The sequence below is a fragment of the Passer montanus genome, unplaced genomic scaffold (genome assembly GCF_014805655.1).
Source record: "Passer montanus isolate IOZ18808 unplaced genomic scaffold, ASM1480565v1 scaffold6, whole genome shotgun sequence".
NCBI classification, from domain to species: domain Eukaryota; kingdom Metazoa; phylum Chordata; class Aves; order Passeriformes; family Passeridae; genus Passer; species Passer montanus.
The window spans coordinates 190,124-202,269 of NW_024371037.1; the positions used below are offsets into that span (position 1 = coordinate 190,124).

General features: G+C 40.2%; 1 protein-coding gene across 2 annotated transcripts; it reads left to right on the forward strand.

The window, feature by feature from the left end:
- The first annotated feature begins 370 nt into the window (after positions 1–370).
- TRMU (tRNA mitochondrial 2-thiouridylase) lies at positions 371–10,609 on the forward strand. Of its 2 annotated transcripts, none has more exons than XM_039726657.1 (11): positions 371–425; positions 596–761; positions 2,887–2,993; positions 3,552–3,674; positions 4,789–4,961; positions 5,917–5,970; positions 6,499–6,565; positions 7,393–7,493; positions 8,523–8,667; positions 8,900–8,982; positions 10,171–10,609. In XM_039726657.1, exons 1-11 carry the CDS (start codon positions 386–388, stop codon positions 10,315–10,317), a joined length of 1,206 nt encoding a protein of 401 aa, XP_039582591.1. In that variant the 5' UTR covers positions 371–385; the 3' UTR covers positions 10,318–10,609. The 2 variants fall into 2 exon arrangements, with proteins under 2 accessions (XP_039582591.1, XP_039582592.1); XM_039726658.1 differs by having other exon boundaries at positions 379–500.
- The last annotated feature ends 1,537 nt before the right edge of the window (positions 10,610–12,146 follow it).

Below are 12,146 nucleotides of genomic sequence, written 5' to 3' on the forward strand. Positions count from 1 at the left end.
TGGTGTAGCAAATTTGGAAACAAACATTTTAGCATTGAATGCCAGTCAATAAATCACCAGCAAGGAGAAGATAACACTTGTTACTGCCAGATGATTTAGTCGTAGTCCCAGCCCCCAGCTGGGAGAAACCGTGGGCTTATAGAGGGATAACGGACATGAAGCAGGGGAAGGGAGGGAGAAGTTTTCCTCCGAGTTTTCCTTTATCCGACTCACGGCGCTGGTCCTGTGGCTCAGGGGCAGTGGGAGGGCTGGGGCCGAGCCTGTGTGCGGGTTGTGGGTGGCCTGGCGGGGCCCGGCGTGCCCCGCTCCCTGTCCCGGTGCTCCCGGGCGTGCAAAGCCGGGCACCGCGGGGCCGGCAGGGCGGCCGTGAAGGAGCGGGCGGGAGATGGGATTTACCGTCGCGCTGGGTTGCTGGAAGAGCCTGGGTTAGCTATTACCTAGAGCGAGAAGGAGCTGTGCAGTAACTGCACTGCAAAACAGCGCAGCTGCTCGCGTCTGTGGTAAAATGCAGTTATTAAAGCCGTTCTTGGGCAACACAGGCTTTGCGTTCAGGCTGTAAGAACTTACCTAAGTCATTCTTGCCTTCATTTCATAGGCTACCAGGTGACAGGTGTGTTTATGAAGAACTGGGACCCTCTGGATGAGCAGGGAGCTTGCTCCATTGACAGAGATTGTGAAGATGCTTATCGGGTGTGCCAGAAGCTCGATATCCCGTTTCACCAGGTTTCCTACGTGAAGGAATACTGGAATGAAGTGTTCAGGTAGAGACACATTTACAGTAGCTGGTCTTCCAGTATATTATGGTCTGTAACATACTGATATATACGTGGTATTGTGTTACAATGAAAAGTAAGAATGGACAGATAATCAGCAATGGCAATTCATTGCAGTTTTATCAATGCTAAAAGAAAGCCATGAAGCCTGTTAAATATTAAGGAATTATTTTTTCTTTTGTTTGTATTTAAGGTCAGAATTTATATTTTGCTTTTAATGTGTCATCTTCTTTAGTTAGTAAGAGATTTCTGCTTTTTGTGAGTGTTTAGCTCAATTGCTTTGTTGCAGCTTATTTCCTCAGCTGCTGTGCTGGCCCAACCTTACTGCAATTTGAAAAAAAAAATATTTAATGGGATACTGTTATTGTATGTGTGTGGAACTTACACAGTGCATTTTACACAATGTGTACTGAATCCAGTTTAGCACAAAATGATTGTGACCTAGCCTTGCTTCTTTAAACTTAAATCTGAAACTGTTCTTTAAGGAGGATGCTCGGATTTTCTGTGAATTTGTTGCACTTTAAGAGAAGTCCTACATAGGAAAGCTGAGAGATTTTTGTGGAAGGTAGGACTAGAAGGGGCACGTTGCTATAACAGCATAATTTATCTTTATGCATTGGGCATAAGTACATAAAAATTGTTCCCTGGTCTTCATCATCCCCCTTTAAGTAGTGCTGTTATTGCCTTACATGAAACTGAGGAATAACATGGTCATGCTACATGTTGAAATGACATTAAGCTGAGCACCAAACTTCTGGACAGTCAGTGAAGAAAACAGCAAAACAGCTCTTTTCTGGGAAAGTTTGCTCAATTTTTCCCCTTTTGGTGTGAGAGAATGAGAAAGTGCTACAAAACTTCTTGGGATTTATTAGTACAGTGTTTCCTTACATTCTGTTACAAGTGTCTTCGTTTGTTTCAGAATCCTTTTTTCTTCACTGTCATCACTGATCTTAAATTTACTCCTCCTCTGGATCTGTCTTTAAAACACCATAAAACACCTTTTATCACGAGGACTGTTCCAGGTCTTGTCTTTTCCATGGTTTATGCAAAGCCTGTTTTAGTTCATTCTGTCAGAGAGAGATCCAGCAGACACCCTTCATTGCCCATTCTCTGGTTCTTTGCTTTACTAGAAGTCTGAATTGGTGTCAGGGTGGCTTTGTGGTGACTCCTTATAGAACTCCTGGGGTACCATAAGAGTCAGGTGTGAGCCAGCAAGAGGGAGGCAGCTCTGGGTAGACCCTGGTGATTTAATTATTAGTATGAATTGCTGAATTCAGAACTTTTGAAAAGGAGTTAGAGAAAGTAAGAGATATGTCACTTTATTTTTTTATTTTTTAATGTATTGTCACATGGTAAAGAAGAATTTATTGGTTCTATTTCAGATGGAGAAAAGTGAAACCAAATAATAGGATTGCTGTTGTTCTTTTAAATCCAGTCTGTGCCCTCAGTCTTCTTGAGAGCAGTGGCTGCTGACAACAACGTGACACACAAACTGATGCAGTGATAAGGCCTTTTGATATCTCAGGGTAGCTTTGTATGCTGGTTTAATTTCAATAGTTATTATTTCAGCATTTTCTAAGTAATATGCAGCAAGCAGTGTAAAACTACAACATGACTTTGAGAAACTTAGAATTTCTAGAAGGGAAAAAAAAAAAGGACAGGAAAAAGTCTCTAAGCCCCATGAGTGGCTGCATGTGGTGACATTATTGCAGCTGAAGTTACTGACTCTCTGTTCAGCTGAGACTCTCCTACCACCAAATTGTCCCACTGGAAAAATAAATAGGGTTGTTTAATTCTGAAGGTAAATATTCCGTGAGAGATGAGTAGGATATGCACAGTGGACAGTCACATCTGCCCAGAGGGAATATTAATTTAATGAAGTAGGGTTATAAGACTGTAATTGGTGACTTGATTCTGTCCTCAGTGCACTTCGTAGGAGATCTTCCAAATTTTGGTTTTCTTGCACAGCAAAATCTAATGGATGTATTATTTCTGACATGAAATGTTTATGGTGACTGGGACTGGGACTCAGCTTCTCATATTTGAGCACTGTCCAATTTCTCATAGTCTTATGCATGTCAATGATTCTGATAGACATCTGACTATTTTACAGTGACCTCTTAAAAGAATATGAATTGGGAAGGACGCCTAATCCCGATATTTTGTGTAACAAGCACATCAAATTCAACTACTTTCTGCATTATGCTATGGATAACCTTGGTAAGGCATTTTCAAGTGTGTCAGTACAGAGTGTGTGCCATGGAAATGCTTAAAGGAAACAAACTCTTTAAAAGGTGGGGAAATACATGTTTTCATGTGCATGCCTAACTCATATCTCTGTAGTGGTGTGTCAGTCATTGCCAAGTATTTGATTTTAAGGTTGCTTTTACAAAAAGAATCATAGCATGGTTCAGGTTGGGAGGGACCTTTAAAGGTCATCTAGTCCAGCTCCCCTGCCCTGGGCAGGGACATCTTCCACTAGATTAGGTTGCTCATATGTAGGAACAGATTTATTTCGGGGACATGCATTGACCTGACCATTAAGTTTTACATTCTTAGGTGGTCCTAAAGCACAAAAGCACAAGTGCTGGCATGCTGGTGAATAGTTTGCATTATTTAAATAGCAGGAGTATGATTATTGTCAGTGTAAGCGTTCTCTATAGGTTTTCTTTTTTCGTTGCTTTCTGCATTTCTTACTGTATGTTTGCAATTGTGTTTTGAACTGTGATTCTCAAGTTTGTGCCTTTATGTTATGTTTGGTTTTTCTTTCCTTAATAGGAGCAGATGCAATTGCCACTGGGCATTATGCCAGGACCTCACTGGAAGATGAGGAAGTGTTTCAACAGAAACATACTAAAAGACCACAGAAACTTTTCAGAAACCGTTTTGAAGTTAGAAATAGTAAGTTGTGTGTTCATTTCATGTTTTGTCCTACATATGAAAGAGAAATTTAAACTATATTTGGTGTCACAGAATCAGGGATGTTTGTGAACTTACACACAACAGTTACCAATTAAACCCCAGCCTTTGTAGATGGTTGTTTGTGCTAAACAAGGGTGTTTATATTACTGAAAATGACCCTGACTTGTCAAGCATTACATTTTCTTGTTTTAAGAGTCAGATGAATGTCTGAGATATGGTGAGAAGCATGCTATACCCAAAGGGACAAAACCTTGTAAACTAAAGCTTTGCACAGCTGCCACAGTGATGATTTTACATTAGAAATTCCCTACTTTCAGTTGTCCACCCCTGGACTTAAAGGACTTTCTAATTTTACTTCTGGAAAGTTGAAATGGCCCCAGCTGGACCTCTGGTCTATATGTTTAACAGACAGTTGTGTGTTGTGATGGGCTTCCTTGCCCTGTGACTGAGATTTTGTGTCACCAGTTGTAACTGAGCTGTTGGCCTCTAGTTTGGGTTTGAGTCAAGAAACACATAAGTAGTGTTTGTACAACAGCAGAGCTATTAATTTTAAAGAGAGGGGGCAGAACATGATTGAAAAACTGTACCAATTCTATTTCATCTGGGTAATCAGGAGATTTCATCTATTTTAAAGAAAAAGGTCAAACTCTCATCTCTGAGCATTGGTAATAACTCCACAGATTGCTCAAATCATTGATTTCTAGTAGGGTGATTTCAGGGCCAAGCAGTGTTTTTCTGAAGAACAGTATACTCCAAGGTATTTGAATCTTCATTCTCTGTTTCACAGAAGACTGAAAGTTGGTTTTGTTTTTTTGTATTGTTGATGTCCTTGCTAGTGATACATGCACTGTTGAAATAGATGAGGCAGTGTAAGTCTTTGTGGGATTCTGCATAGTACAAAACCAGAATCTTCTAGATCTTTTTAGTGATACAGAAATGTCCAAGTGTTTTTGTTAATTTTGAAAAACCTGCAAAATACTGTCTCTAAACATGTATTTGAAAATAATAAATCAGAAATATTGTCAAACAAAATACTAAATTTGAACTATTAATAGCAGTTTTGTTGAGATGCTTTATGTGTTTGATTTTGCAGCTGTGAAACTCCTTCAAGGGGCTGACCTCTTTAAGGACCAGACCTTCTTTCTAAGTCAGATTTCACAGGATGCTTTGAGAAAAACCATCTTCCCTTTAGGCGATTTAACAAAAAGTTTCGTAAAGAAGATAGCAGCAGAACATGACCTTCATCATGTGCTAAAGAAAAAAGAGGCATGGTAACACTTAACACTCTTTTGATTTGTATTTCTCTCTAAAACAGCTTTCTTGAACTTTTTGAACTTTAACCTGGGACAACCCATCCGTTTCTGATAGAAAAGAATAATATAATAGGTTGGGAAGCATTTTTCATAGGTGGCTACTTCCTTAAAAGTACTTTTAGGAGCTTGTGGTTGGTTGTGTATTTTGGCTTGCAGGTATTTTTGTCTGCTGATGTATCTCAGAAGAATTAAGATGAAGGTGAATGTGTAGGATGCTATGAGCCTAAAGGAAAACATCCTCTATCACAGCAAAGGAGAAGCTTTTTTTATTTTCCCTAGCTTTTAAAAGCTTCTTCACTTAAAATTATTTCTCAATATGTCTTTTGAAATTGGATCATACTGTTTGTCTACATTTACTCTTTAAAAAAAAAGTTATGTTTCTCTGAGAGCTAAGACTTCATGAGTTGATCTTAAAAGCTGTAATGCAGGCAGTAGTTATGTTGCTGATGCTGCCTTGATTGCTTTTCATGTTTATTATTCAGCCTCACTAAATGAGTGTTTGAAGAATGTCAGCAGTAACTGGAAGGAAGAGAAAAGCCTATTTGGTTCTGAAAGTGTTTTTTTATAAGACATGGACCATCATTGTATGATTTTGTTACTTTTGTACTTTAATATGAAGAGACATCTGTTTTTAATACACATATAACCTACTGACCAAGGTTAATGTATTTATTGAACAGATGTTCTATTTCCTATTATCCCTCTTCTCTCTTCTGTGCTTACAGCTCTCACTGATTCTGTATAGAATTAGTTTACCTGTGTTGCAGCAGATGTTGTGGATTTGTATATGAGATGCCTAGGATAGTTTGGGATACACAGGAGGGGAAAAAATCTTGGACAGATTATTAATAAACATTATTTCAAATGTTTTTCTCTGCTTTTGTGTATTCAACTCTGTTTCTTTTCAGAGTATGGGGGTCTGTTTCATTGGTGAAAGAAACTTCGAAAATTTCCTTCTTGAGGTGAGCAACACTAAATCTCTGACAGTCTTTGTTTTGTTCTGGTGTTCAGTTTTTAAAGGACTGTCTATAGAAAAATCTCAAGCAGCTTGTGGCCCACTGTAAGGAGCAATGTCCCACCTCCCTTTGCAGCCACAAGCCTGGTTACAAGCTGACACCCACAGCCTGTAGGAAGTGTCTCACTCCTCTGCCAGCTGTCACTCATTTTCTGGAGCAGAAGAAGTGAACATGCACTCTGTGCCTGCCAGGCTCTGACACATGGTTGGATTGTGAGAGAGATAAATGCTGGATCCTGCTGTCTCCTGACATATGTGAGGATAGGGGAAGTGAAGCCTAAAATTGCTGCTCACAGGGGCTGCCCTTCCTGTGTTTCTCTGAGAGCAGCATCAAGAAGGAGTCAGTAAGCTGCTTGGGCAGAGTTTGCTTCTTGAAGAGTTGTTTTTCAGCTTTGAGAGAATGTAGTGACAGAATCTGAAATACTATGAGGTTTTCTTGGGCTGTCTTGTGACTTACCTCTTTCCTCTTTGTTAGTATTTGGAACCTCAACCAGGTAACTTTGTTTCCATTGAAGATAAGAAGGTGATGGGAAGACACAAAGGTAATTGGCTAACCCACTTTAATAACTTACTTTTAGATAAATGGAACAATGCTGCTTATGTTTGGAGGGACAAGTTTTGGGAAATTCCAAAGGAGTCTACAGGTTTTACCCACTTTGTTAAACCATGGAAAATTTGCTGTATACAAGTAGAGCCTTGAACTACAACTGATTCTTGGTTATTTGTTCCATATTGCAAGAAAGCAAATCATTATTAGGGTTACTGTGTTGATACTAAGTACTTGTTATTTTAATACCAAGAGACCATTGTTCACTTAATTCCTTCAAAATGACTGTGCTTCAGCTCCATATTCTTTAGTACCTAAACTTTGCAGAAGAAAACGCATCTCAGTGATGCACAGGAGGACCAACATGGGCACCTTAACTTTTCCTTTTCTCCTACGTGTTCTTCCTTTGCTTTCCTCAATTCAAGCTGCCAGAACTGAGTTCCTCTCCCAAATAATTTATGATAATTCTGATATTTATGATAATAGGATGTTACATGGGTACATAAAAGTAAGGGAGACTGGCGAGACTGAATGGTAGATAACCCACAAATTGAAACTGAAATGAATAAATAAATGTCTTTTATAAGACATGAATAAGAGTGCCACAGTTGAAATTAATTAATTTGTAATCTTTAGTGTGCATTTCAGGAACAGATGAAATTTCAAGTGGATGTTAGTTTAGTTTCTGGCTGGCCCTCTTCTCTAAGACAGCTTGGTTTGTATTTCTTTGTTTAGTGGCAGAGTTTTGGGGAAATGATTTTAATGTGCTCCTCTGAAAGTAAAAGATGAAAAGTTGCTAGCAGCATTTTCATGTTTCTTTAGGTTGGTTCCTCTTCACAATAGGCCAGAGGGCTCGGCTGGCAGGCCTCAAGGATGCTTGGTTTGTTGTAGACAAAGATGTCAGCACTGGAGATGTCTTTGTGGTGAGATAATTAACACTTGTTTGGAAATGACTAATGCATGCATTTTGTGACTGCTGCTGCATGGAACGTGAGCCTAACTTGGGCAGAGTTCTTGGCTTTCCTCTTGGGGGAAACAAGAACCAACTAGCATAGCATCAGCAGGTGTGAAACATCTTTTCCAAACAGGCTTTTCATGAGCACCAAATTGTTTTAGATTTTGGCACAGAGCTTTTCAAAGCAAAGGGCAAATACTGAAAAGAATAAGCCAGTCTCTGAGCTCTGATTTTCTACTCTAAGGGTTTTATCTTAATTATTATTATGTGGTTTATAAAATGTGTATTACCTTGGTTTGTGATGTATTGCTGCTTTGTTTTTCTAGTAAAAGTATGAGGAGACAGTGACACGGTTTTATAATTTTGAAAATTGAGGCAGAATATATATGATAAATAATAAATAATTGGTATGTTAATGGCTAATCATCTGAGGTGATGCAGAGTTCTGCAGCTTGCTAGCATTGATAATGTTTCTTCCTGTTCATGCAGTTGTTATGCTTCCTGGATACTGATGTGATTATAATGAGGTGTTCTACTTGTTGATGTGCCAGTGCAGGGGACTGCAAAACTCAGTCAAATGAGAATTGAGAAGAAACAGACAGGAGCACTAAGAAAAATCTTTATGTCCTGCAGCAAGTTTGTCAAAGGCAATGCCTTTGCTGGGGAGGTGTTCATTTGGGAAGTTGGAGAAGAGGGAGGTAGCATCTTGTGGAGATAGGATAAAGAAAGGTCAGATTTCTGAACTCAGCCTGAAGAAGGCAGAAATGCAATTGGAGAGAAAAGCATACAAGAGGAGAGACGTGACTCTGAGGAGTGGGAGACTGACAAATCATTCAGGCTTGCTTTAGCCTAATTTAAGTGATAACAAGTGCTTGCTTTCTTGCTCATATTGCCTTCATTTTGCTATGGCTTGATGCGTTTTCTGTATTTCATGCTTCACTTTACAAGTTACATGCTCTTTGGCAAAAACATCAGCAATAAATAACCGTATTTTAAGGCACCATGCAGAGATCACCCTGCTCTGTACAGAGACCTGCTGCGGACAAACCGCGTGCACTGGATAGCAGAGGAGCCTCCGGCAGAGCTGGTCAGAGAGAAGATGATGGAATGTCATTTCAGATTTCGGCACCAGATGGCACTGGGTAGTCAAACCTTGTTTTTCTTCTGTCTTAGTTTGTGAAACTCTGGTAGCGTGTTTGTATAGTTCTGCAGTGATGGTGGATAGGTTTTGGTTTGGCCTTCCTGTTTCTGCAGTGTCTTACAAAACAATTCTGTACAGTAGTATCTGTACTTAGATCTGTTTAGCCTTGGTTTTCCTTCTTTAACGTGAACATAATGGTTAACTGTCAGGTGTTTGATCATTTTCTGCTCTAGTGCCTTGTGTCCTGACTCTAAACCAAGATGGGAGTGTGTGGGTGACACTAGTGAAGCCAGCAAGAGCTATCACACCTGGACAGGTAAGTTATTAGAAGTAGTTTTCTTTCCATTTTTGTGTTTTACCTTATCTGGCTAGTAAAACAGAGTAGCTTTTTTATTAGCTGGAGCAAAGTAATTAATTTATTTGCATGTGAGAGTGGTTAGCTCTGTTTTGAGTATTTATCCACTATTTTAAGGAAGATTGTTTCTAGTTTTAAATGATCTCTTGTTATCTGTATAGTCTAAGAAACTTGCTTATAAATTTTACATGCATCTCTGGTAATCAGTTGTATATGCAGAAATTGAAGCTGTTGTTGTTTGCAAGAAATAGATTTTGAAAGGCATTCATTTGGTAATTACCTGCTTAATGTGGGTTTAGTGTTCAAACCTGTGTAGTGAGACTCTGTCTGGTGAATTCCATTGTCCCAGACAGAGCTGAGAGCAGGTGCTGTGCCTAAAAGGGATGCCTTTCACATTGCCAATACAGAGATACTCCATCACATTCCAGCACACTGGCTCTCAAGCATTCCCTGCATCCCCTCTCTCAGCATATGTTCTGCCCACCCTCCCCAATACCTGGGGGCCTGTGGGACACATCAGGAGGGAAATTATCTGTGAACTGTTTGTAGTGGAGAGAAGCTGAGAAGAATCCAGCCAGAGCTTGTGAGAGGCATGAGGATCCCCTGAGTGCCAGGAGCTGCTGAGCCTGTAGCCAGGCTCTGCCCTGCCAGGTGTGAGAGAAGGCAGGAGGTCCGGGCTCCCCTCTCCTGCAGGAGCCTGCTGAGCACCTCAGGGAGCTCCAGTTGCTTCCTTGCAGATGCTCTGCTGCCATAGTCCTTGGCCCCCTTCATGTTTTGACAGGTGCCACCATAGAAGGCACAGTTGTCTGGGAAAAAAAAAGTGAAGATGCAGATGATGTTATGGATGTCATCCCCTTTGGAAAGGAAACTTTCCAGCACAGTCCACTCTGCCTCAGCAACTGAAGAGTTTTGAGATAGCCTTGTAGAAGTTCATGATGAAATGTCCACTAATATGTTTATAAATTTACACTCCTGTGAGCCTACAAATGCTCTGTAATTTGGGGATTTTTGTTTGTTTCAGGGTTTTTTTTAAGATTTAGACGGAACAGATAAAAATTGCTCACTGTCCAGCAGGTCTTGCACAGCCTGAAGTTGCTCACCGTGGTTTTTGCAGCTGCTAAAACGACTCTCCCTGTGTTTATCTCCTAGTTTGCTGTGTTCTACAAGGGAGATGAGTGCCTGGGCAGTGGGAAGATCCTGAGGATGGGCCCGTCAGTGTATACCTTGCAACAGGGCAAAAACCGAGAGGAGAGTCCAAAGAAGGAAGAGATTGACAAAATAGAACCAGCAACATAACACCTGGGAGTGTTTATTGAAGGACTTTGGAGAATTTGCTGCCTGAGAACAATAAAAACTATAATAAATGTGGTTCATAAGGCCAGTTAACCAGAGAGTCCCAGCTCTTGACTGTTAGCACTGAAGTTTTAAACTAAAGCCAGTTTGGTGCAATTTTGCTGGACTGTATGGTGCTGTTTATATTAATATGTATCAAGGGATGTCCTAAGGTGTTCTGTAATAGTAGTAACACTTACAGGAATTTTAATACAAAAATCATGGGTGAAATAATAAATCTGTCTCTCATGAGTAAGTTAAATGCTTTTTTTTCCCCCTTACTTAAAGGTACCTGTCCTTAGTAAAGTACATATGTTATTTTACACTAAGATGTTATGTTTTTGGTTTGAACTCTGGAAGAGGAATAAATGATGTTTAAATTCAGCATTTGGAATGAACTCCAGGCAACAGATACTTATTTTTCATTTTGCATAGTTTTAAAAAAAGTGTTTGGATTCTTCAGCTGTACTTAGTAGTCACTTCAGATATTTACATAAAACTGAGTTACAAATCTTAGGGGCTTAACAGTCTTGAATGCTAAATGTTTTCACACAACTGACTAATTTTCTCTTAACTGCTGAGGTCTGAGGCTGTTTGGTTTGTCTCCTGGGGAAGAGAATGCATTGTTCTGCTTGAGAAAAATGCAGATTCACAGGGATTTCCTTATTGTGGATCAAGCTTAATATAGACCTCATAATGATTGGATCTTGCCATGTCTCAAAATGGAGTGCTCTTAGGAGGAGCTGAGTATTCTTCATCTAAATTAGGGGGGTTTATAAAGACTGGGTGCATATTGAGGACGCCCCAAGCTTATAGTAAAACTTCATTGCAGCAAGTTAGCAAAAATTAATTCCTGTCAGTAGAAAGTAACTGTTCCTGAAGTACAGTTGTGCACTTGCATGTTTAAAGCAGCCCTTCCAAATAGCTTGGAAGCAGGGAGGTAAAGCTGAGAGCAGAGGTTGGTGCTGGGCTCAGGCAGCCCTGTGCCCTGCAAGGGGCCATCACTGACACCATTGCTCACACAGCCTCTGCCAGGGCTGGAATTCGGCCAAGATTAAGCTTGAATGAGGTGGGAGCAGTCTGGTAGGTCAATTTTCTTTTTTGTATCTATTGCAGAAGATTCGCATCAATGTGCTTTTTAAAATTCATTGGCTTTTCACTTTTATTTTGGTCATTTCTTCCCACTTGGGCAACAAGTTGCAAACAGGCGATTTCACTTTCAAGTTGTCATTAAGCTTTTCAGGTCTTGAAATATTTGGTCTCAAGGATTCACATGTATAACTATTCAGAAAATGACTTTTTCTTTCCAAAGTAGAAAATGTGATAACATGATTAGGATCATATAACTGAAGAACCACGACTTGTGTCAGCTAAGGCAGGGTCTGAATTGAAATCTCTGTTGCCCTGTGAGTGTATTTGAAGCCTGAGTGTTTCTGAGTGTGTAATGGCTGAAAAAATTGCACTCCAAGTGCAGTTTCACTCCAGAAGTGCTTGTGTAAAACCTGTCTTAATTGCACTGCTGGTTTTGCTCCATCTTGGCAGTGTTCCTGCCCCAGCTGCTGCTGGAGGACAGAAGTGACCCCATGCAAGGAGAGCAGGGCTGTCCTGTGATTCTCTCTTCACCTGGTGAGGATCTCTGGAACATTGGGATGTTGCACAGGTGTGGAGAAGGATTTCATTTGCACTATGGCAGTGCAGTATTTACAGCCCAGCAGTAAAAGCATTGGCTCTTAGTGTTTGCATTGGCTTTTAGGGCTCAGAGAAGCTGTCATCCTCCCATTTTAAAAACTGAG